This window comes from Lithobates pipiens, unplaced genomic scaffold (genome assembly GCF_037356315.1).
Source record: "Lithobates pipiens isolate NorthernLeopardFrog02 unplaced genomic scaffold, aLitPip1_a1.2 Scaffold_18, whole genome shotgun sequence".
Lineage (NCBI taxonomy): Eukaryota > Metazoa > Chordata > Amphibia > Anura > Ranidae > Lithobates > Lithobates pipiens.
The window spans coordinates 172,637,859-172,663,178 of record NW_027507758.1 but is presented as its reverse complement, the minus strand read 5'-3'; the positions used below and the strand labels follow the sequence as shown (position 1 = coordinate 172,663,178).

Below are 25,320 nucleotides of genomic sequence, written 5' to 3'. Positions count from 1 at the left end.
GCAATCACTTTTTCACACAGGGCCATGATGGTTTGGATTTTTTTTCACCTTTAATAATAAACACCTTCATTTACAAATTGCATTTTGTGTTTACTTGTGTTGTCCTTGACTATTGTTTAAATTGGTTTGATGTTCCGAAACACTTAAGTGTGACAAACATGCAAAGGAACAGGAAATGAGGAAGGGGGCAAACACTTTTTCACACCACTGTATGTGTGTGTGTGTGTGTGTGCGTTTTATATGTGTATGTTTATATGCACTGGTGAGGCACTGGTAGGCTGCTGGGCACAGTGAGGCTGCATTGATCTCCTGTAGCATGTCCGCAATCTCTGACCAGCTCCTGTAGCATGCCTGCAGTCTCTGACCAGCTCCTGTAGCATGCCTGCAGTCTCTGACCAGCTCCTGTAGCATGCCTGCAGTCTCTGACCAGCTCCTGTACCATGCCTGCAGTCTCTGACCAGCTCCTGTACCATGCCTGCAGTCTCTGACCAGCTCCTGTACCATGCCTGCAGTCTCTGACCAGCTCCTGTACCATGCCTGCAGTCTCTGACCAGCTCCTGTAGCATGCCTGCAGTCTCTGGCCAGCTCCTGTACCATGCCTGCAGTCTCTGACCAGCTCCTGTACCATGCCTTCAGTCTCTGACCAGCTCCTGTAGCATGCCTGCAGACTCTGACCAGCTCCTGTAGCATGCCTGCAGTCTCTGACCAGCTCCTGTAGCATGCCTGCAGTCTCTGACCAGCTCCTGTAGCATGCCTGCAGTCTCTGACCAGCTCCTGTAGCATGCCTGCAGTCTCTGGCCATCTCCTGTAGCATGCCTGCAGTCTCTGGCCAGCTCCTGTAGCGTGCCTGCAGTCTCTGGCCAGCTCCTGTAGCATGCCTGCAGTCTCTGGCCATCTCCTGTAGCATGCCTGCAGTCTCTGGCCATCTCCTGTAGCATGCCTGCAGTCTTTGGCCATCTCCTGTAGCATGTCCGCAGTCTCTGGCCATCTCCTGTAGCATGTCCCCAGTCTCTGGCCATCTCCTGTAGCATGTCCCCAGTCTCTGGCCATCTCCTGTAGCATGTCCCCAGTCTCTGGCCATCTCCTGTAGCATGTCCCCAGTCTCTGGCCATCTCCTGTAGCATGTCCCCAGTCTCTGGCCATCTCCTGTAGCATGTCCCCAGTCTCTGGCCATCTCCTGTAGCATGTCTCCAGTCTCTGGCCATCTCCTGTAGCATGTCCCCAGTCTCTGACCATCTCCTGTAGCATGTCCCCAGTCTCTGACCATCTCCTGTAGCATGTCTCCAGTCTCTGGCCATCTCCTGTAGCATGTCCCCAGTCTCTGACCATCTCCTGTAGCATGTCCCCAGTCTCTGACCATCTCCTGTAGCATGTCCCCAGTCTCTGACCATTTCCTGTATAAAAATATTTTTTTTAAAAATAGTCAATTTCGGTATTGGTGCTGTTTCGGTAGCGATTTCGGTTTTCGGGATCAAGGAAGATTTATTTTCGGTATCGGTTTCGGCACCAAAAAACCCATTCGGTGCATCCCTAATTATAATTGAGTGGTCAAAAGATGCTTATATAAATTACTGGCTGCTCTGCTCCAATGCGACCTTCCAGATGTCCACAGATATCCACTCTCATATAGGCTTAGGACATGCCACATTAAAAGACAAAGAAGTTTGCCATAGTGTAAAATCATCAACCATTTCACTTTAATCCTAAAAGCATACACTCACATAATCACCATTAACATTGCACCATGAATGATGATAATGTCATGTCATCATCATGAGGAGCAGCAGTAAAACTGGGATGGTTGCAGGACAGAACTACATTGGTGAATCACCACTCTTTATGTCCAGAAGAGATGCCATGGAGGGTTATGGGAGCAGGTGAGGGGAGTATAAAACCTTGTTGGAATTTTTTTTTTTTAACCTTTGTAAATGGGTGATGGATTGAGGAGGAACCAATTTGCCCAGGGATGGGCTTCAACTACTGTAAAGAATCCCTTCTAAAACTGAAGGCAAAATTATACTTTATTTATGTGTAACTGATGTCCCTTTGTCCAGCCAAATCTTTATTCTGACCTTGAGTGTATTTAATCATATTAACTAAGTTGTTGCTAAGACTTATTTCTTTCAAAATTGAAAAACTTACCCAGTTTTTCAAGACGGTTAAGCTCTGTTCACTGCTGTGACTCCAAATTTGTTTGACTCGCTTGCGATTTTTGTAAGTTATTAATGCAGTATATGTCACTCAAGTCACACCAAAGTTGCAAAAAAGTAGTGCAGGAACCTTTTTTTGTTGTTGTTGCGACTTGACTCACATTGATTATGATGGCACCCATTTAAATTAATGTGTTTTGATTTTTCGCATTATAAGTCACAGCAGTGTGAACCGGGGCTTACTTTCCATGAGATTTTCAGTACACTTTATTAGTTTAGCTGCCCGTCTTTGAATTTGAATACACAGTTATGTCCTTTTTGCAATGTTGCCCACAACTGGACCTCCAATTCTAGCTGTGTGCTTACCTTTTATTCATGTTCACCCACATCATGTACAGCTGATCACTAGTCTCCTTTACTTTTCTGGTGTCATCAGAGCTGTAATCACGTAGTACTTTGTTGGTAAGTTCATTAAATGTGTCCATAGCTATCTCACCCTTGTGCAGTTCTTGCATTAAAGCCTGGAAAATAAAATATAATTTGGTGCTACAATTGGGAAGAGGAATGGTTATAGTTGTAGTAAATAAAAATAAACTAGATAAATAACTCCCCAAGGACATTTCTATTTGAAACTGACACAGCAAAATAGGTTTACTATTCACTACTATTACTCACACCGCCACATAACAGAACTTAGCCATCTATTTCTTTACAAAAATTTACTGAATACATTTTCACAGAAAGTAAATAAGAAAATAGTTATCAACTGAGAGTCAATAAATAAGAAAGGCGCTATATACCAATTTCATAATTCCTCATTTTAAAACATTCTGCAGCTACTGGCAAAAAGCACATTTTATGAAGAGTACTAACCAAAACTCAGCACATATATGACCCCTAACTTCTCCAATTCTATCCTTATTTGTCTGTTAAATTATATAACATTAAATGTGTTTTGTTATATTGTGAGCTTAAAGTAAAGTGGTTGTAAACCTTTACATACAGAATACCCAGTGACGTTACTGGTCTCAGTTGATACATAGAGGTGAAACAAAGCCTCCTACGTAGGTTGTACCTGTTTATCTGCAGTCTTCTCATCTCTACATCCATTCAAAGTCCAGAATTCATAAAACTTGTCTGAGCTTCCAGAAAACAGAGGGCAGAAAGCTGAAATTACACACTGCATAGATCAGTGAGGAGAGCTCTAAGAGCTGATTGGAGAGAAGGGACATGCCCCCCCCCCCACAAAGCACACAGGAATAGAGCTGAGGCCGCCAATCAAGGACTGTGTGCTGGAGCTCCTTCCTCTGTTACCTTTTGTCTCTTGGTGTCAGGAAAACTTGTTAGAAGTGATTCATGCTGATTGCAGAGCACAGAAGCAGCAGACAGAAATAACATTTAGTGCTCTGGATTGAGACAAGTACACACTATAGAAGGATATGCTTTGTTCATATGTCATGTCTGAGGTTTACAACCACTTTAAAGCTTTCTGTGCTCTCTATAGACTGCAGAACACTACCCACCTATGTCACAGAGATGAAGAGAGAAGGAGGTATTCAGTAGCCCACTGTTTTGTCTACCTATGCATATTCTAGTATTTCCTACTGCATTCTGCAAAATATAGAATACATTTAAAACCCAGCAAGAACAGTTACTTTACCTGTTTTTACTTACATGTTCTCTACATATATAACCAGCAAAAGTGACAATGGGCAGTGATAGGGGATGCTTACAATGGTTACCTCATATCTACAGATTATTTTATTTATTATTATGATCATTCATTTTTAAAAATATGTTTTTACAGCTTTTCAAGTACCTGTAATGGTTTTGTTCATCTCAACCCCTCTCACTACTACCTTTGATGTAAAAACTTGGTTAAGAATATAAGGACATGACAAAAAAAGCAATAATGGATATACTAAACACAAGTATTAACATCAGAATACAAAATTGTTTGAAATTGTGGTCCTTTAATCTTGCTTCTCTGCAATACCCTTCAACAGCTACTTTTTGAAGCATGTGCTTTTTAATTTTACCAAAACGACAAGCCTTTCAAGGCACATTGGAATCTTATTGGGAAAAACTTCTATAGGCAATTTGCACCTGATTAGGAGAAACCTCTATAGGCATTTTAGAATCTGATTGGTAGAAACTTCTATAGACATGTTTAAATCAGATTTAGAGAAACCTCTATACGCAGTTTGCACCTGATTGGGAAAAAACTTCTATAGACAGTTTACACTTGATTGGGCGAAACCTCTATAGACATTTTAGAATCTGATTGGTAGAAACTTCTAAAGGCATGTTTGAATGTCATTGGGTGAAACTTATATGTGGCACTATGTTTTTATATGAGATCATCGGTATAGAAAAGACAGAAAATACCCTGGAATGGGTGTATTGGGAAATGTACTCTCCTGCATCACAGACAGGAAACTCCAGATAATAGACAAAAGAGAGTGCAGTGCACTATAGCAATGCCTGGATGGACAACTATAACACTAAGCAGGCAGATTGTGCTTCCCTTATGCATCCCAAAATGTAAATTTTAGTTTTGATTACAGGTTACCTTTAAATGGGAGTATGTAACAAAAAAGAAATGACTGTCAATAAATTACAGTTTGAGTAAACTCCCTTTGTTGTTTTGTACCTACAGGTAAACGTATAATAAGGCTTACCTGTAGGTACAGTAAACATCTCCTAAACGTGCACCATTTGGGAGATATTTACTATTCACTGGCGTATGTGCACTGGAACACATATTAATTGTTCATGTTACATGGCATAGTGTGTGAATTGCAGGGATTCCCTGTTTAATACAATGTACATGATTTGATATGTTCAGCTGTGCTGTACTGTCAAACAAGAAAGCCAAGCACTGCCTTGTTGCTGACTGTTCGTGTTGATGTTTACACTGCGTTTTTGATGCATTACCAGTGTGTTTTATGGGTGCCTGACTCCCAGCATGCACCTGGGAAACATGGACATGTGACTGAAAAATGCACCAAAAACAGGCCTGTCGTGACAGGACAGGCAAAACTAGCAATTGCTTGGGGCCCCGAGCTGGCCTGGGACCCCAGCCGCGCCACCGGCCCCCGCTTCCTATAAACTGCATTCTGTAGCATGGCTGAGCACTTCATCCTTCCTACTGCAGTCCACGCGGTACAGGAGATTCAGTTTCCTGTTCCCCGGGCCCAGACTGACAGGAAGTGCACACACTGAGTGCTCACTTCCTTTCAGTCTGGCCGGCCAGGAATAGAAAACTGAATCTCCTACCGCGCAGTATGCGGTAGGGAGGGGGGTCAAAAAGAACAGGGGGGGGGGGGTTGGGGAGTAGTAAGGGGGGGAGGCATTAATATCAAGACCCATTTAGTAATATATGGTAACTTTCTGACCATAATAAAAAAAATTGCCATAGTTTTCTTTCCATTTTCTTTCTTTACCATCCCATTTCAATCTTATTGCTTCTTTTTTGAATCAGGTAATATTAAAGATTTTTGCAAAAATTTACAAAGCAAAGACTCTACAGTACACTCTACTGTAGAGTCTTTTCTCTGCTTTGTAATTTTTTGCAAAAAGCTTTAATACATATTACCCGATATAAAAAAGAAGCAATAAGATGAAAATGGGATGGTAAAGAATGAAAATTGAAAGAAAGCTATGATTGTTTCCATGGTAAAGCTATGGTAAATCTTTATTTTTTGCTCTCCTCATTAGATATCGTTAGATATACTGTGTTCACTGTACAAGATGTTATCCCTTATCCATGATTTATATGTCCAGCCATATGGGTGCTTTAAGACTTCATTGTTTACTGCCACAATGCTTCCATGTTGGTGTGTATGTAAGACCCCTTTCACACTGGGGAGTATTGCAGGCGCTATAGCGCAATCCACCCTTAAAGTGCTGTCACATTCACTCCAGTGTGAAAGCCTCAGGCTTTCACACTGGAGCGTTGCACTAGCAGGACGGTAAAAAAGTCCTGCTAGCCGCATCTTTGGAGTGGAGAAGGAGTGGCGTGTTTACTGCTCCTCCACCGCTGCTGTCCATTGAAATCAATGGGACAGCGCGGCTATACATTATATGCAACAGCAGTATTTGCACTGTAAACCTTTTTTTATTTATATAAAGTGTTGGTGAACTTAAACTGTATCCCTATGCTGTGATTCCTGTAGGCTTTGCATGTGTGCGGCGGGGGGGGGCTCCATGTCCATTTTGCTTGGGGCCCCCAAAAAACACAACGTCCTTTTCAATGGGGAGTGGCGCTTTTGGTGTGGTTTTAAAAAGCGCACCAAAGATGCAGCATGCAGGACTTTTCAAAGCACACTGTACCACCAGAGCAGTGGTGTGAAGAGTCCCATAGGATTTAAAGGAAAATATTTGTATTATTTTTTTAACAAGGTAAAGTCACAGCAAAAACGCATTTGTGTGAAAGGGCCCTAAAGCTGCGTTCCAACTCTGCAAGGTAAGGAGGGTGGGCTGTATCTGATCAATCAGTTGTGCAGGTGGGTAAACCTGCTGCACTGCTATTTAGGTCTATGTTCACAAAATGTCAGTAAATCAGCTATCTCTACACTGGAGTATCAGACTTTTACTTGTCACCTGTTGACTGCACAGGTGTAAACGTTATCCATGCAATATTTTAGATTTGCCTTACTAAAAAAATATTAAAACAATTTAAAAGGTATGGAAAGACACTATATCTTGCCTTTATAGAAGTGCAATAAAAATACAATGTATTGAAGATTCAGCAATATTATGTAAAATGTCATGTAAGCACACTTAATATGTATATATGTGGCTGTAAAGTGATTCATTTTTTTTAACGCAGACGCATGCAGTTCATCTAACGAAGTGAAACTTTCTAAATGCATAAAGCCATTCCAGTGTTAAATATTACAATACAATGTTACAAGACCTCCCTCTGCAGTCCAATGACAACAACTGCATGTACCTGCTGGGCCAAGGAAAACATACTGAACAATATATTTTCAAGCTAGTTAAATATAAAAAAAGATACTTGAATAATTAAAAAAATATGTGATTAAAATGTAAGCATATTCTGAATGTATGTCTCATGTGAAGGTTATAAAGCATTTATTATCCAAATATTTATAGTGTTAGCACTTATAAATAACTATTGATCATGATTATTCATTTTTATCAGCACCATCTTCACCAAGAAAAACTAAATGGCATGATCATGCCATCTATTGTTTTACTTTAGGAGTGGGGGTTTCTTCCATTCTGTACCCTTTTTTACATGTTCTATATTCTGTTATAAGATAAACTACATTGTGATTTCCTTTACAAACTTTTAAAAAAGAACTCCTAGTATGGTATTTTCCAGCTTGGACCAATGTTACTATGCATTTATCATACCTGTGAGATCCCTCTAGAACAGGGGTCTCAAACTGGTGCCCCCCAGCTGTTGTGAAACTACAAGTCCCATTATGCCTTTGCCTGAGGGAGTCATGCTTTTAACTGTAAAGTACAATATACTTACAATATACTTACAATGTACTTTACAATGTAAAGTAGTGAGTGTACAGCTTGTATAACAGTGTAAATTTGCTGTCCCCTCAAAATAACTCAACACACAGCCATTAATGTCTAAACCTCTGGCAGTGAGTACACCCCTAAGTGAAAATTTCCAAATTGGGGCCAAAGTGTCATTATTTTGTGTGGCCACCATTATTTTTCAGCACTGCCTTAACCCTCTTGGGTATGGAGTTCACCAGAGCTTCACAGTTTTCTATTACCTTGTGTACCACCACCCCCTCCCTTTAGAATATAAGCTCAATGAGCAGGGCCCTCCTGTACCTTTTGTATTGTACTGTAATTGTGTTGTCTCCCCTATACATTGTAAATCGCTGCGTAAACTGTTGGCGCTATATAAATCGTTAATAATAATGATAATAATAATAATAATAACTGCCATGCCACCTACACGCGACCGGACTTTCCGGCAGACTAGGTCTGACTGTCTTCCCGACGGACTTTCGGCAGAGATCCGACGGACCTTCTGAACGAACAGATTTGGCCACACACAAATGGACTAAGTCTGTTCGAAAGTCCGATCGCTTTGAAGACGGGACTAAAAAAGGAAGCTCAACAGCCAATAGCCAATAGCTTCTCTTGCATCGTATTTGGTCTGTCGGACCAGCACACAGACGAATGGTTTTCCTGATAGGAATTAAGTCCATCGGACAGATTTGAAACATGTTCTATTTCTAGGTCCGTCTGGTTTTTTATGTGAAAAACGATTGGATTAACCCCCACACGATCGGATTGTCCAACAGACTGATTCCGTTGGACCTAGTCTGCCGGAAAGTCTGGCCGTGTGTACGCGGCATCAAGTTTGCAATGCCTCATGGGACTTATAATTTCGCCAACAGCTGGAGGGCGGCCAGTTTGAGACCCCTGCTCTAGAAGCTACAAATCAATGTAGTAGACACGGCTACTCCGGTGATCTTCACTTGCTTCCAGGTCCCATGCCGAGCAGCTGTCCTGCTGCATTATGGACAGAGGAGGTTGGCACGAGTCCCATTCAGAGAATGCTTTTTTCATTTTCTCAAAGCATTTTCTGATTGAACAAGGTGGAGAGGGAGGGTGGTTACATCCACCAATAAAAAAAAATCTTGTTCTTTGCTATAAATCTTTTTTGTTGCACATCACTTCAGTACAGAAAAGTTCAAAGAGGAGCATATGGTGAAGTAATAGCCATCTATCTGGTAGTTATGAAGATCTGCACCAGGTTTTCCTGCATCTTTAAAACTACCACCTCAGTGACTATTTACCTTGTTCTCTGCAATCTGTTTGACGAGTGTGTCTTTGGATGTTTGCATCAGGGTATAAAGGCGAAAATCTGCTTGGTCCAAGATACTCTGCAACTCCTTCCTTAGCTCCTCCCACTTCATGCTGTCAGATAACATATCTTGTAGCTGCTTTTGTCGCATGTCAACCCCATGATGTGTGCTGTCCCACTGATTCTTCAACTTTTCCGCTGTGCCGTTAAAAAATCAGGAGTTAATAAAAAAGCATAGTTCAATAGGGTATATATATATATTTTTTTTTTACTATACTGTTAATCATGCAAATATACACATCTTATTTACTAAAACAGCTAATTCTGTACCACTCAATGACATAAAACATGCTAACTGTTCAATGTGATAAATAGGAAAAAAAAACAGAACAGATAAAAGCTTTGGTTCCAATAAAAAGTGTAGATATATTTCTACAAATGAGTAAAGAATAGGCACTGCAACTAAATAGGGTTGATTGACTTAAGAAACAGAGCATGTTCAATTTGCAAAATAAATGATCATTGATGCTGGCCATAGACGGCCATAAACTGACCCAATTCACATCTACACATTTGAATCCTCCCCACTGTGTCATTGTATTCTGATACTCAGATTACATGTCGCATAGCTCCCAACTGTCCCTGATTTGGAGGGACTGTCCCTGATTTGGAGCAATGTCCCTCTGTCCCTCCTTCCTCCTCATTTGTCCTTGATTTGGAGCAATGTCCCTCTTTCCTCCTCATTTGTCCCTCATTTTGGTCTGATCCATATAATTGTATATAAAATGCACTTTTTATCTTTCAAAAAGTATTTCCCAGTGCTAACCCTTTCATCCAATTTCTAAATTGCTGTATTTGTAAATTTTAAAAGCCAGTATAAGACCCCTTTCACACCGAAGGCGTTTTGCAGGCGCTATAGCATTAGAAATAGCGCCTGCAATCCGCCCTCAAACTGCTGCTCCTTTATCTCCAGTGTGAAAGCCCCGAGGGCTTTCACACCGGAGCAGTGCGCTGGTAGGACATCAGGAAAAGTCCTGCCAGCAGCTTCTTTGGAGCGGTGAAGGAGCGGTGTGTTTACCGCTCCTTCACCGCTGCTCCCCATTGAAATCAATGAGGCAGTGCTGTATTACCACCAGCAAAACGCCGCTATTTTTTTTTTTGCTTTAACCCTTTCTTGGCCGCTAGTGGGGGTAAAAGTGCCCCACTAGCGGCCGAAATGTGCTGCAAATCCGACGGTAAAACGCAGCTAAAAATAGTGGCGTTTTACCGCTGACGCTATAGGCTCGGAGGTGTGAAAGGGGTCTAAATAAATAGTAGTAGTAAAAAAAAGCCCTTTTGGGTTTAACTATTTTTTTTTGTTGTATAATTCTCCTTTAAGGGGACGTAGCAGGGAGTATGTTCTATGCATACATACTTTTGCTAATAAGTGTCCCTCATTCCCATCTAAAAAATTTGGGAGGTATGCATGTCAGAATACATGTCAGAATACATGAAGATAAGTCAGAATACACTGATCAAGAGGACATTTTCCAGCAGGGTGGTTGTACAGAAGACAGTTGGTAGATCGGCTTCTGTAAAACCACAGTGCCCATATACGAATTGATATAAATCCATTCAGACCACAATGTCCGTTGAGCAAAACCATTTTTCAATTTAAACCAGCATAAGCATTCTTGCCACACTGCGTTAAATTTTTATATGCCTTTTTATTCGATTTGTACGTGTTTTCCCCATATCACTTCCCACTTATTCTAATATGATTTTCATGTGATTCTGTTGTGATTTCCAGTGCGGCTATGCAGTATGACTTGCTTGCGATTTTGATGCCACTTCATAGATAAGGAGCATTCCTATGTGACTTTGATGGATCAGTGATTTTTAACCCTCACTTCCTGGGTCATCCTTGCTGCCTAAAAAACTTCCATTCACACAGTAAGTGTAGCAGAAACACGTGTCCCCCCTTCTGGTTTGCGGTTTTGATTGGAATTTACAATGCTAAACACTCCTAAGCACGCTTAAGCATCTGTACGAAGATGTTCTATATGAGCGCTTTTTTTCTGTCAAGGGAACTGCTGTTTTTTAAAGCCCCAGATCTTTTGTAGACCTAGCAACACCCCTGCCAGTGTGTATGGAGCCTGAATGCAGCCTTAACATTCATACTTACAAGGGTTAGGCCTGGCAGTTTGATCATTCCAATGTTTCTGTTCAGTTTGTATGAACGGAATGTTATTTTGTTCGTCTCACCTTCGTTTATTAAACATTCATTGTTCAGAAATTAAAACTGACTCTTAACTTGGTTTTTCCATTTTCAATAATTGGTTATAGTGTTTAGCTACAGCCTGGGACTGTACAGAACCAGTAAATGAATAAAGCTCTAAGGAAGATTAAACTGCAATAGGTAGCGAGTACAATTAGGTTATATAATATAACTGAATCTGCATTCCAGGGAGCTTGCCCCAAGGTCAGGTAACAATTAAACTTCAGTTTTTTAATAGCTAGTTTCAGTATACTGGCAGATTTTAGCTATCAAAATGAACCTGCCAAAGAAATATGGGATGTGCTATTCCTGGCATTCTGACTGGTTGTATTCTGACTTATTATCTTGAACATTTTAGGGCTGCTTTACTAAAAGAATATAGCATGTTCATGCCCTGGTTCCCACTTGTTCCGGTGGTTCCCACTTGCGGGTCCACACCCGTTCCCACAGCCGCAATTACCCGCACATAAAATGCATTAGATGCCTATGGGTGCCATTAATTCTAATGGCTACCGCTCACACTGGAAATTTCAGCAGCTGCTTCCCACACTGGAAACTGCACTGCACCATGGTTTAAAGGGCTGTGATTTAAAAAATGGAGCAGTGACCCTTTCCCTGCATTTTCAGGAGGCACAACAGCCAATTTAAATAAATAGGCTGCCGTGTCCATGCAAAACACAGCTCACAGAACCGCATGAGTATGAACCAATTGCGTAGTGAAATAAGTAAAGGTATGTTCATTGAAAGCAGCAATGTTTTCTTTTATTTCTCTTGCACATGATTGTGTGTTCAAAGTGAACACAGCTTCATCTTGTTTACTAAGGCCCAGTGGTCTCCAAACTATGACCCTCCAGTTGTTCAGGAACTACAATCCCCACCATGACTAGTCATGTCTGTGCATGTCAGAGTAATACAATGCCTCATGGGACATGTAGTTCCACAATAACTGGAAGGCCGCCATTTGGAGATCCTTGTATAAGCTAAGTGGAGATACATCCAGCAAAGTCAGCCTCTACTTCTGCAGTAAATCGATCCCATCAAATCACAGACTTAAAGAGGAAGTAAACCCTCTGTAAAAAAATTAAAAAATAAACACTCTGCAAGGCATAATAAGTATGCATAGCATACTAGCTCATTATAAATTACTTACCTGAGATCGAAGCCCCTGCAGCGGTCCTCGTTCCCCTCCTCCGTTGCTGCCATATCTCCCGGAGTGACTTCCGGTTATCGTGGCTCTGGCCAGTCACAGCACCACTCCTGCGCGGGAGCCGCCACTAATGGCACAATCAACGTTGTGCGTTCAATGCGCCTGCACGCCGTTGTCTATGGCACATGCGCCGTAGACGTCGCTGCCTGTCTTTTGCAAATATCTCCTAAACCTACACCTATATTTCTTGCACCTACAGGTAAGCCTTAATCTAGTCTTACCTGTAGGTAAAAGTGCTTTGTAAGGGTTTACAACCACTTTAAGAAGTTGTAGGATTAAAGAAGTTCTGGGACTACTGAAGCAGAAGAGCCAGTTGCAGCCAGACAACAAGCATTTTCAAACAGTAGTCAGCAATGGCATCCTCCATGATTTCATGACAGTTTTTTTTTTTTTAAAACACCTGTCAGAACTCAATGTTTACTTACTGGATTTAATACCCTTATTGTATATTGGTTACAAAACTGCCTGATCTATTGTCAGCATCCTGGAAGCAATTAACTATTCCAATATAATGAGAACCCTCAATGGGCCTAGAATACTAAGGAAAATGCTGCTGCATTGATGTGCTCTAATACAACTGAATCTCCCATGGCTATAATGTTTTATATTAAAAATTTCGATACACTACTCTTGATGTGTTTTATCTACTGGGTTTTCATAAATGAAATGTATTATTAGCATTTCCCACTGTCTTTGAAGTTCCAAATGAAAAACAGCTACAAAATTGAATTCTGATTTGGCTTTCCTACACATTATGAATACATTGGCTCATGACAATATATTACCAGGCATGATAGTTTTATTTATATATTTACCATGTACAAATGTTTCTGTGGAGTGTCCTAAAGAACAATTTTAGGGACTTAGGAGCTAAATTGAGGAAAAAGACCGCCAAGTTAGTATTCTCAGGAATACTAGCGGTACCTCGAGCCACACCAGAAAGGCAGAGAGAGTTTAGGAAAGTAAACAAGTGGCTGAGGAGCAGGTGTACTAAGGAGAGTTTTGGTTTCCTGGAGAACTGGGCCAACTCATCAGCCAGTCACCAGTTCTATAAAAGGGACAGACTGCACCTAAATGAGGAGGATGCAGATCTGTTGGGAGTGAAGATGGCCGAAAAGTTAGAGGGGTTTTTAAACTAGGCGAATGGGGGGGGGGGGAGGGTTCAGAGGTAGAGATAGTCAGCAATGAACATATTCCAGAGGGTAGTATTGGGGGCATTAGTGGTAGGTTGACTAAAGCACATAAACCCGGGGTAAGTATAGTAACAAGTCCTATTTGTAATCTTGCAACACCCAATAAGAGGACAGTATGAGACCAGTCTAAACTATGTGGCATATTTACCAATGCCAGGAGTTGACGTATATGATGGGGGAACTATAGATACTGATGAACGAGGAGGATTTCGATTTTTGGGGAATTTCAGAGACCCGGTTCAACAGCTCTCATAATTGGCTGGCAACCATTCAAGGGTATTCCCTTTATCACAGGGATAGAGAGGTTAAAAAGGGGGAGGGGTATGCATATATATCAAGAATAATGTACAAGTGAATGTGAGAGATGACATCAATAAGGGAGCTAGGATGGAAAAGGACCTGAGGGTCCTAGTAGATGATAGGCTCAGCAATGGCATGCAATGCAAAGCTGCTGCTACCAAATCAAACAGAATATTGGCATGCATTAAAAAGGAGATTCATTTTGGGGATAAAGCGATAATTTTCCCACTTTACAAGACTTTGGTCTGACCTCACCTGGATTATGCTGTCCAGTTCTGGGCACCAATCCAATGGAGCGAGTACAAAGAAGGGCAACAAAGCTAATAAAGGGTCTGGAGGATATTAGTTATGAAGAAAGGCTGCAAGCACTGAACTTATTCTCTCTGGAGAAGAGATGTTTGAGAGGGAATATGATTTCAATTTACAAATACCGTACTGGTGACCCCACAATAGGGATAAATCTTTTTTTTTGTGGAAGGGAGTTTAATAAGAAACGTGGCCATTCATTAAAATTAGAAGAAAAGAGACTTGATGGACTCGTGTCTTTTTTCACCCTCACCTACTATGTAGATATACTGTGGTAGGGTGGCCCACCTACCTGTATGTGATTCTGTGCACTGGGTCTGGGATGCACGCGTGACAGCCCACTCCCGCAGGAGACACAGAACAGCAGTCTGCCTATGTAAACCAGGCAGACTGCCATTCTGTAAGAGGGGAAGGCCGCGTACACACGGGCGGACTGTTCGCCCAACTTTGTCCGCTGAACAGTGTTTGGGCGGACAGTCCGCTCGTGTGTGGGCTTTCAGCGGACAGTTTCAGCGGACAGTTTGACGAACAAGGTTTTTCGGAAATTCCGTAAAACTGTCCGCTGAAACCTTGTTTGAGCGAACAGTCCGCCCGTGTGTAGGCTTGTTCGTCAAACTAAGTTCCGCGCATGCTCAGAAAGGATTTACACGCCGAAAGTTATAATGCAGTGTATAGGACGTCGTATTTTTCGTCCCGTCGTACGTGCCGTTCACGTCATCGCGCACGGTTTCAGCAAACTGTTCGTTCGTCGTGTGTGGGCATGTCCGTCCATGCTAATTTTGAGCGGACTGTTTGCCGAAACTGTTTGACGGACAAAGTTGGGCGAACAGTCCCCGCGTGTGTACGCGGCCGAAGATGGAGATCTTGTGTTCCTGCTAAGCAGGAGCATGGATCTCTCTCTTCCCCCAGTAAAGCATCCCCTATACAGTTAGAAAGCACTCCCTAGGAGTACATTTAACACCCTGATTGCCCCTGAAGTTAACCCCTGCCAGTGTCATTAGTACAGTGACAGTGCCTTTTTATAGCACCGATCACTTTATCACTGGTCCCTAAAAAGTGTCACTTAGCATCAGATTTGTCTGTTGCAATGTCACAGTCCCACTTAAAATCGCTGATCGCCGCCATTACTAGTAAAAAATAAATAAAAAATAAATAAATAAATAAATAAAATAAATAAATATGTAGCAGAAATATATATGTATATATAAATATGTATCAGAATACATATTGGCCTAAATTGATGAAGAAATTAGATTTTTTTACATTTTTTATTGAGTATGTTTTATAGCATAAATTAAAAAATTAATATATATTTTCAAAATTGTCTGTCTTTTTTTATTTGTAGCGCAACAAATAAAAATTGCAGAGGTGATCAAATACCATAAAAAAAGCTCTATTTGTGGGGGAAAAAAAGGACACCAATTTTATTTGGGTACAGCGAAGCACAACTGTGCAATTGTCAGTTAAATGAATGCAATGCTGTATCGCAAAAAATTGCCTGGACATGAAGGGGTAAACCTTCTGGGGCTGAAGTGGTTAATATTACAGGGTCCTTGTTCTATTAGCAGAAAGGCTTAAGAAGGTAAATTAATGAAATAAGTATATTTTTGAGGTATGATAGTATGTGATAGTTTGGGACCTTTGATTTTAAGCTCCTGGTGTGAACATACAACATATAAATGTAAATCACTGCGTAAATTGATGGCACTATATAAGTATCTGTAATAAATAAATGATAGCTGAGGAAGTGTATACACAAAATAATCTGTGTCCAAGATCTATAGTCGTTTTCTGGATTCCTCCTGTGTTGCTAATGAGCATTAGAAGGGGTGGGCACAGGATCAAAATCTTTCAAAGTGTCAGCCTGAGTTGTGTATTAACTGCTCTCCTATTACTAGAAAAGTAGCAAGTGTCACAATTGGTTATGTTCATTTGGCATCAACAGCTTTACATTTTCAAACTATCATAACTTTCCATTAGAACAGCTTTTATAAAGATCGAATGAAGTCCTTCAAGTTTTATTTTTTTGTTCTCAGACAAATTTGTTTTTTTCTCTGCTTGGGGGTGAAAATGTATTTTTATTCTTTACCTATGCCACTTTCACAGTTCAAGGAAGACTTAATTATGAAACATATAAAGGATTATAGAAGAAACTATTCCAATTAAGGTCCTAATAATATCACAATAATTAGTGATAGAAAAGTAACAAAATGTTCTGGATAGATAGAAAGTTGCAATAAATATCCCTTTCAGATGATATGCTTATTCTGTGTGTTTTGTAAGATTTTTTCTATAAAAAAAAAAAATAGTTACTACACATAAGAGCTGCAAAATGAAAATGGTGTGTATTCTCATGGTGCCCATCAGATATTTTGGTTCTAAATTTGACCTATGTGTGCTTCATCCTTGAAAATAGTTGTTCACAAATATAGGTGCTGCCGAAAACTGATGACATGAAAAGGTGCGATTGTGAAGAGTGGGATATTTTTGTTAGTGTAAAACTTACAAATGTTCAGTAAAGAAACAGTGTCAAATTGTGTTCAGCCGCATGTGTTTGCTAAGTATAAATGAATTTTTGCAAAAAATTCTAAAGAAAAATCAATATTTTTAAGTAAGTTTATGATTTTATGTTGGGCCACATTCATAGCCGACTTGGGCCGCAGTTAGACTCTCTTACATAGTTACATAGTAGGTGAGGTTGAAAAAAGACAAGTCCAACCTATATGTGTGATTATATGTCAGTATTACATTGTATATCCCTGTATGTTGCGGTCATTCAGGTGCATATCTAATAGTTTCTTGAAACTATCAATGCCGCCCACCGAGACCACCACCTGTGGAAGGGAATTCCACATCCTTTCCGCTGTTACAGTAAAGAACCCTCTACGTAGTTTAAGGTTAAACCTCTTTTCTTCTCATTTTAATGAGTGGCCACGTGTCTTGTTAAACTCCCTTTTGTGAAAAAGTTTATCCCTATTGTGGGGTCACCAGTACGGTATTTGTATATTGAAATCATATCCCCTCTCAAGCGTCTCTTCTCCAGAGAGAATAAGTCCAGTGCTTGCAACCTTTCCTCATAACTAATATCCTCCAGACACTTTATTAGCTTTCTCGCCCTTCTTTGTACTCGCTCCATTTCTACTACATCCTTCCTGAGGACTGGTGCCCAGAACTGGACAGCATACTTCAGGTGATGGCAGACCAGAGTCTTGTAGAGCGGGAGAATTATCGTTTCATCTCTGGAGTTGATGCCCTTTTTAATGCATGCCAATATTCTGTTTCCTTTGTTAGCAGCAGATTGGCATTGCATGTCATTGCTGAGCCTATCATCTACTAGGACCCCCAGGTCCTTTTCCATCCTAGATTCAGAACAACAGAAACTACGAAAAATGTTTTTTTTTTTTGTTTTTGTTTTATCTGTCTTTTTTTGTTTATTTAGCAAAAACAAAAAAATTCAGTGGTGACTAAATACCATCAAAAGAATCCTCTATTTGTGTGAACAAAATTATATAAACTTAGTTTGGGTACAGTGTTGCATGACCACGCAAATGTAATTTAGAGTGTGACAGTTCTGAAAGTTGAAAACTGGCCTGGGCAGGAAGAAGGGTAAAAGCTCCTGGTATTGAAGAGGTTAAAAATATACTGTATAACATATATATATATTTTGTCATATCAGATCTTTTTCATTAGCAGAAACTACAAACCTCTCTGCTTGTTTTCCCCAGTGATTTGTTGAGTTGCTACTGTAGCTAATCATAATGATTATCTATGCAACTTCATCAGCAGATGCTTTAATGATACCGAAGGTGGCAATTCTGTATCTAGCTCCAAATGCTTCAAATATCAATTTCTAGGTGGCTGGACTATAAATTGCTTGGAATTTCTTTGACACAGACCTTTTTTATTGACTGCAATTATTTTTTTTCTAGCAACATAAACTTTAAGAATAGTGATTCTGCCACTGCTAAAAAAATGCTGTTATCAACTAGGCAGTGTGACATGTCCTTAACCACTTCAGCCCGGAAGATTTGGCTGCTCAATGACCAGGCCCTTTTTTTTTGCGATACCGCACTGCGTCGCTTTAAATGACAATTCTGCGGTCATGCAATGCTGTACCCAAACAAAATTGGCATCCTTTTTTCCCACAAATAGAGCTTTCTTTTGGTGGTATTTGACCATCTCTGCAATTTTTTTTTTTTTGGAGCTATAAACAAAAAAAGAGCGGCAATTTTGAAAAAAAAAAATGTTTTGTACTTTTTGCTATAATATAAGGCAATGCATACTAGCTCCTTTTACTTTGCAGAGGAAAGCAGGGAAAACAAGATGGCTTTAAAGTAACCTGGATATAGCATCATTTTTCTCTAAGAACATTGGGTGGGGACATATCTGACAAAAGATTTGGATTTGACAAATTGCATGGTAGTTTTTAGATTAGACGGATATGCTTATAAAAATTTAGCCAAATCAAAATCTTCAAACTAGATCATCCTCAGTAAAAACCTGCCTATATACAGTATACAACCAACAATGACAGCTGAACACATGCAGCAATTTTGATATTGCCCTTTCTGTTCTATAATAGAGGATTGAAAACGGCACACACAGTTTTACCATTAAAGGTAGAAAATGTATTACTTTAGCAACAATTACCTAAATGGACTGGTAGTGCTTATTAGCATACACTATGTAGGTACTAAATAGATCAGATTTTGCAAGAGATACTGGAATAGGTAGCATCTCTTATTATTATGAAGCCATTTAGGACAACACTTACATTAAAGTGAATGTGCAACTTCTAAACAAGAAATAAATGCACTTTAAAAGAAACTCACACTCACTTATCTAGCTACAGACATTTTGAAAAAATTAATTTTCAAAATTCACTACTAATTTCCCATGTACTTTCTATTGTAATAGAAGCTTATCAGCCTGTGTGCCCTCTAATGCAGACTCACACCAGGTTTTCAAGATAAAAAAAATAATAACTGAAACCTGACTTCAGAGCCTTTGTAATTGTATAGAATAAATTACTTCACAGTACAAGTAGCTACAAAGGTTGGTAAGGGTTTGTTTTAAAGCTCCTTTCCTGCCTCTTTCAATGTGTAAAAACATAAATTTCCATATTCTGGACACATATTTACATTAAATATTCTTCAGCTTACACATTGTACTGTACAGTTTAAATGTAAAGAAACGTTGGGCCTACGCACACACATGCTTACCTGGATTATGGCTCTGTACTCGGACCCGAATGCCCAAGTCAAAGTGAACGGCTTCCTTTCCCCCAGCTTCCCGATCAGAAATGGCACGAGACAGGGGTGCCCCCTTTCACCACTATTGTTTGCTCTGGTGCTGGAACCGTTTCTTCGTACGGTCCATGCGAACACGGATATCAAGGGACTTACTGTGGGGCGTATGGAACATAAGCTATCGGCTTATGCCGATGATGTACTTTTCCACCTCACGGAACCCCTGATCTCCTTGCCTAACCTGATGAGGGAACTCCAGCGCTTTGGGACACTTTCTAACTTCAAAATTAATTATACAAAATCAGAGATATTACCTATCCAATTGACGCCTTCCCTGACTGACAGGTTGCGTACTGCCTTTCCATTTACATGGGCCAAAGCGTCCATAAAATACTTAGGTATACGGCTGACAGACAGGTTTGACACCCTATACTCCACTAACTTCCCCTCCCTACTAAAAGCTGTGAATAAAGACTTGGCCCTATGGACTAAGACAGCCTTCACTTGGATGGGCAGACTCAATATCATCAAAATGAACATTCTCCCATGCGTGCTGTTCCCTATGCAGATGCTACCTGTGGCCCTACCTAAGACCTTCTTTGCCCAGCTATCCAGTCTAATATCAAATTTTGTTTGGAACAATAAGAGGCAGAGAATCGCAATTAGATTGTTAAGTCGCCATAGAGACACAGGAGGCCTGGGCCTCCCTGACGCCCAAAGATACTACAGGGCAATAGTCCTCCAGAGAATACTGAACTGGCGCTTCCATACTCAATCCAAATGATGGGCCTCTCTTGAAAAATATATGGCAGGGAGAAATTTGACCTATGCGCCGTGGCTAGCACGGGAACACAGGGGTCTGTCCACCTTTACTTCCCCGTTGACGATCCAGGCCCTGAGAACCTGGGACCAACTTAATGCCCACTGGGGGGTTACTTATGGTTCCCCCCGGGGAAACAGGCTGCTTTATCCGGCCCCTGGGCAGATGATGGAGACGCTAGCTGTGGTAAATTAATGCAGAATGGCAAACTAATGTCCCTAGAAACTCTACGAGATCAGAGGGGGAGCTTCCCTATGGACTTCTGGCGGTATAGGCAACTCCACCATTTTTTTAAAACACAGGGAGACTCCATACGGGATATCTCCTCCCTCACACCCTTTGAACGTCTCTTCATAGCGGAAGAACCAATACCACACATGGTCTCTGAACTCTATCAACTGCTTAACTCTGCATCCCCCACAGTGAAGCCCACTTACATTAGAGCCTGGGAAAGGGACTTGGAGTTAACTTTCTCCCCTGCCCAAATATCTTGCCTCTATCAACTTACCCGGTCCAGCTCGATTGATTCTAAGACGCAAGAAATGAACTACAAGCTACTGATGCGCTGGTACTGTGTGCCGGCAGATTTAGCAAGGATATACCCATCCATGTCAGATCAATGTTGGTGGGGCTGTGGCCACAGGGGTACTCTTCTGCACATTTGGTGGGATTGCCCTGCGATCAGACCTTACTGGGAGGACATTAAATCTCTGACCAAAGAAATCACAGGCATATATATTCCTCTGTCCCCGATTCACTTCCTGCTACCCATTCCTCCCATGCCAGTGAGCCAGTACAAGAAGAGTGTGCTACCTCATTTGCTAAATGCAGCTAAGCGACTGCTCCCTATTTTTTGGAAGCGTCCGCAAATCCCAAGTAAGGAGGAGTGGCGCTGCAGGGTGGGTGACATCAGGGAGGTAGAGGGGTGGATTGCCACTTGCAGGGGGGCCCATGACCGCTTCACCGCGATTTGGCAGCCCTGGCTAGTGTATATATCGAACCCTGGACACATTTCATCCAGTTTAGATGTGGCCCTCCTGGAACTGGCGGAGCCATCCCTAAGGGGACGCCCCCAGGGCTTATAGATGGGGACAAGGAGCCGAGGAGACTCCAACACTTAATTTAACATTTCATTAATCAGGGGCGGGGAGACAGCATGCTATTCTCTCTCTTCACTCACCCCCTTGATCATCCTACATGTATGGAGAGGTTGATGGAGCTCGGGGAGGAGGCGGAGTCGGACGAGAGGCTTCAGGTATGCTCTAAACCACTTTTCTTTTCCCTTCTTTTTCTCACTTAACTACTTTCTAATACTTTATGAATTTTTGAATAGTTATGGCTGCCTACGGGCAGATGGTTGATATGTTGAGTGCCAGGTGACGGGTGACGAATGGAGGACTTGGGTGGCCCAACAAAAATTTGGCGACCTGACGCCATGGGACAACCTGACTTGAGCAGGGAAATGGCACTTCGGTGCCGCTGTTACGCAGGACTGCCCCCCTTCCCCCTGCACGCTGTTGTCTAGGAAGCCATCGGCCCCACGTGAATTACCTTGAACGTTAAAGCTGACCAAGCGTATCATGCGTGAGAGCCCCTTACAAGAGGACAGACCAGTCCTATACTGCACGAAATAGACTGCGGAATGGGATTACTCAGCCCAACAATCGAGTTGACCTACCGTGCTGACCCGTCACCTGGTAAATACTCTCTCAATAACCTAATCAGTACCAAGTTAATTTATGACTGTTGACTATTCATGTTCTTGTTCCCACTACAAGTGAAAAACAAAAAAGTAACGACTGGAGTATTACGTATCAGCACTACCTACAGCAAATGTTTATCCTCTCTGTTCATTTTCATTTTTTTTTTCTTTTTTTTACTGTATATCAAGCTGTAATACCCTTCTACTATAAATAAAGATTGTTTAAAAAAAATGTACAGAAAACTGATGTATAACAGTTGTGATAATAGCCTAATAGATAGCCTGATATCCACTGCCTGTCATCAGCTGAAAAATTCTGAACTCCTTGAGCTACTGACATCTAATGCTGCGTACACACGACCGGACTTTTGACGGACTGAACTCCGGAGGACTTTTTGACGGACTTTCGACGGAGTTCTGATGAAACGGACTTGCCTACACATGATCACACCAAAGTCCGACTGATTCGAATGTGATGACATATGACCGGACTAGAATAAGGGAATTCGTAGCCAATAGCTGCCCTTGTGTCGTTGTTTGTCCGTCGGACTAGCATACAGATCAACTGATTTTTCGACCAGACTCAAGTCCGTCGGAAAAATGTGAAATATGTTCTAAAACTAAAGTCCGTCTGATTTTTCGACAGCAAAGGTCCGATGAAGCCCAGACATGATCGAATTGTCCGATGGATTTGTTCCGTCTGAACTTTGTTGTGGAGAAGTCCGGTCGTGTGTACGCAGCATAAGCTGCCTCTTGTATTTTACACTTCTTCTTTGGAAGGTAGAAACAGTGTTCATATTAAATCAGCTTGCTGTTTCTAACACTAAGTACACATTTTGTATATCTCAGGATCAAACTGAACTTACATTTTTCCGTTATAGCTGTTCTGACATCCAAACTAGAAGTTTTATTTTTAACATTCTGAGCTAAAGTAAAGACAGACTCAAGTTGGGGGTGGCGTTGCTCCATATCTTCTTTGGTTATCTAAAAAGGAACAATAAGATAATGTCAATGCTAGTAGGTAAATAATATACATGTTTTTTATAGTACTTTAAATTTGCCCCTAGCAGCAAAATAAATGTTATACTCCAGTGACAAAAGGCCTTGCTTTGGCAGTATACAGTACTGTCTAATTCAACAGATTTAACAGCTGATGTAGCTAAATGTATTATATGAGCATATATTCATATCTAATCTGCTTTTTTAGGTGAAAATGCAATTACACATTCCTGGCATACAATGCTTTTTAATAAGCTTAATGAGTCTGAAGTGTTTATCATAGAAGTATAGAAACAATTACATGCACACAGCACAGATGTATGAAAAACAATCCATGATAATTACTATGATAATTGCTATTTATGACATCTTAGCTCCACACGCTGTTTAAACAGATATGAGAATGTAACTTTAATCCACCTCAAGCAGAGGGGATTAGTAGAGTTCTAATGCAGGCTGTTTAATTTTTAAAGCCCATCTCGGCTCGTCTTCATAAGAGTTCTCATCATTAAATGCAAAAGTATATAAAAGGAATGGTAATGATGCATTAAATAACTTTTGCTGATTATGCTGAAAACAGCACTGTTCTGATGCTAAAAAGAGCCCTGATAATTTGTAGCGAGTGCGCAGATGTTATTGGACATGGACCTGTGCTCTTCAGAAGTATTTTTCTTTCTAAACTGTGGTTGTAGCAGGTCTCTCAGTTCCAATTGTAAGATGATTTACAATACTGGACTAGTAGTTTTGTCACTGTTAAATGGTTCTACTAATACTATGCATGTGAGACAGTTATGCCTGGCTAAAAATTGTTATTTAAAACTAGCAGTGAACTGATACCATTTTGCACAAGTACTTGTACACGACAGCACTGACAGCACTGAAGAAATGACACTTTGCTACAATGTAAAGTAGTGAGTGTACAGCTTGTATAACCATGTCAATTTGCTGTCCCCTCAAAATAACGCAACACAAAGCAATTCATGTCTAAACTGCCGGCAACAAAAGTGAGTACACCCCTAAGTGAAAATGTCCCAATTGTGCCCAATTAGCAATTTCCCCACCCCGATGTCATGTAGCTCATTAGTGTTACAAGGTCTCAGGTGTGAATGGGGAGCAGATGTGTCAAATTTGGTGTTATTGCTCTCACTCTCTCATACTGGTCACTGGAAGTTCAACATGGCACCTCATGCAAAGAACTCTCTGAAGATCTGGAAAAAATAACTGTTGCTCTACATACAGATGGCCTAGGCTATAAGAAGATTGCCAAGACCCTGCAACTGAGCTGCAGCACGGTGAACAATACCATACAGTGGCTTAACAGGACAGGTTCCACTCAAAACAGGCCTCACCATGGTTGACCAAAGATGTTGAGTGCACAGTGTCATGGCTTAGCATCATAGCCAGAGGCTGTCTTTGGGAAATAGATGTATGAGTGCTGTCAGCATCGCTGCAGAGGTTGAAGGGGTGGGGGGGGGGGGTCAGCCCATCAGTGCTCAGACCATATGCTTCACACTGCATCAAATTGGCATGCATTGCTGTCATCCCAGAAGTAAGCATCGTCTAAAGATAACGCACAAGAAAGCCCGCAAACAGTTTACTGAAGGCAAGCAGAATAAGGACATGGATTACTGGAACCATGTCCTGTGGTCTGATGAGACCAAGATAAACATATTTGGTTCAGATGGTGTCAAGCGTGTGTTGTGGCAACCAGGTGAGGAGTACAAAGATAAGTGTGTCTTGCCTACAGTCAAGCATGGTGGTGGGAGTGTCATAGTTTGGGTCTGCATGAGTGCTGCTGGCACTGGGGAGATACAGTTCATTGAAGGAGCAATGAATGCCAACGTGTACTGTGACATATTGAAGCAGAGCATTATCCCCTCCCTTTAGAGACTAGGCCGCGGGGCAGTATTTCAACATGATAACGACCCCAAACACACCTCCAAGATGACCACTGCCTTGGTAAAGAAGCTAATGGTAAAGGTGATGGACTTGCCAAGCATGTCTCAAGACCTAACCCCTATTGAGCATATGTGGGGCATCCTCAAACAGGAGCTGGTGAAGGGCAAGGTCTCTAATAGCCACCAGCTGTGTGATGTCATTATGGAGGAGTGGAAGAGGACTCCAGTGGCAACCTGTGAAGCTCTGGTAAACTCCATGCCCAAGAGGGTTAAGGCAGCGCTGGAGAATAATGGTGACAAAATATTGACACTTTGGGCCTAATTTGGACATTTTCACTTAGGGGTGTACTCACTTTTGTTGCCAGCGGTTTAGACAATAATGGCTGTGTGTTGAGTTATTTTGAGGGGACAGCAAATTTACACCATTA

The 25,320-nt window shown here is 41.2% G+C and overlaps 1 protein-coding gene across 9 annotated transcripts in view; it reads right to left on the bottom strand.

Moving 5' to 3' along the window:
- Positions 1-25,320, bottom strand: part of UTRN (utrophin) — a 945,243-nt gene that overhangs the window by 511,281 nt on the left and 408,642 nt on the right. For all 9 annotated transcript variants that reach the window (XM_077486405.1, XM_077486408.1, XM_077486406.1 and 6 more), the window contains 3 exons: positions 22,862-22,979; positions 8,954-9,159; positions 2,517-2,671 (listed from right to left, as the gene is read on the bottom strand). In XM_077486405.1, coding sequence (XP_077342531.1) covers positions 2,517-2,671; positions 8,954-9,159; positions 22,862-22,979 — 479 coding nt within the window. The remainder of the gene's footprint in view (positions 1-2,516; positions 2,672-8,953; positions 9,160-22,861; positions 22,980-25,320) is intronic.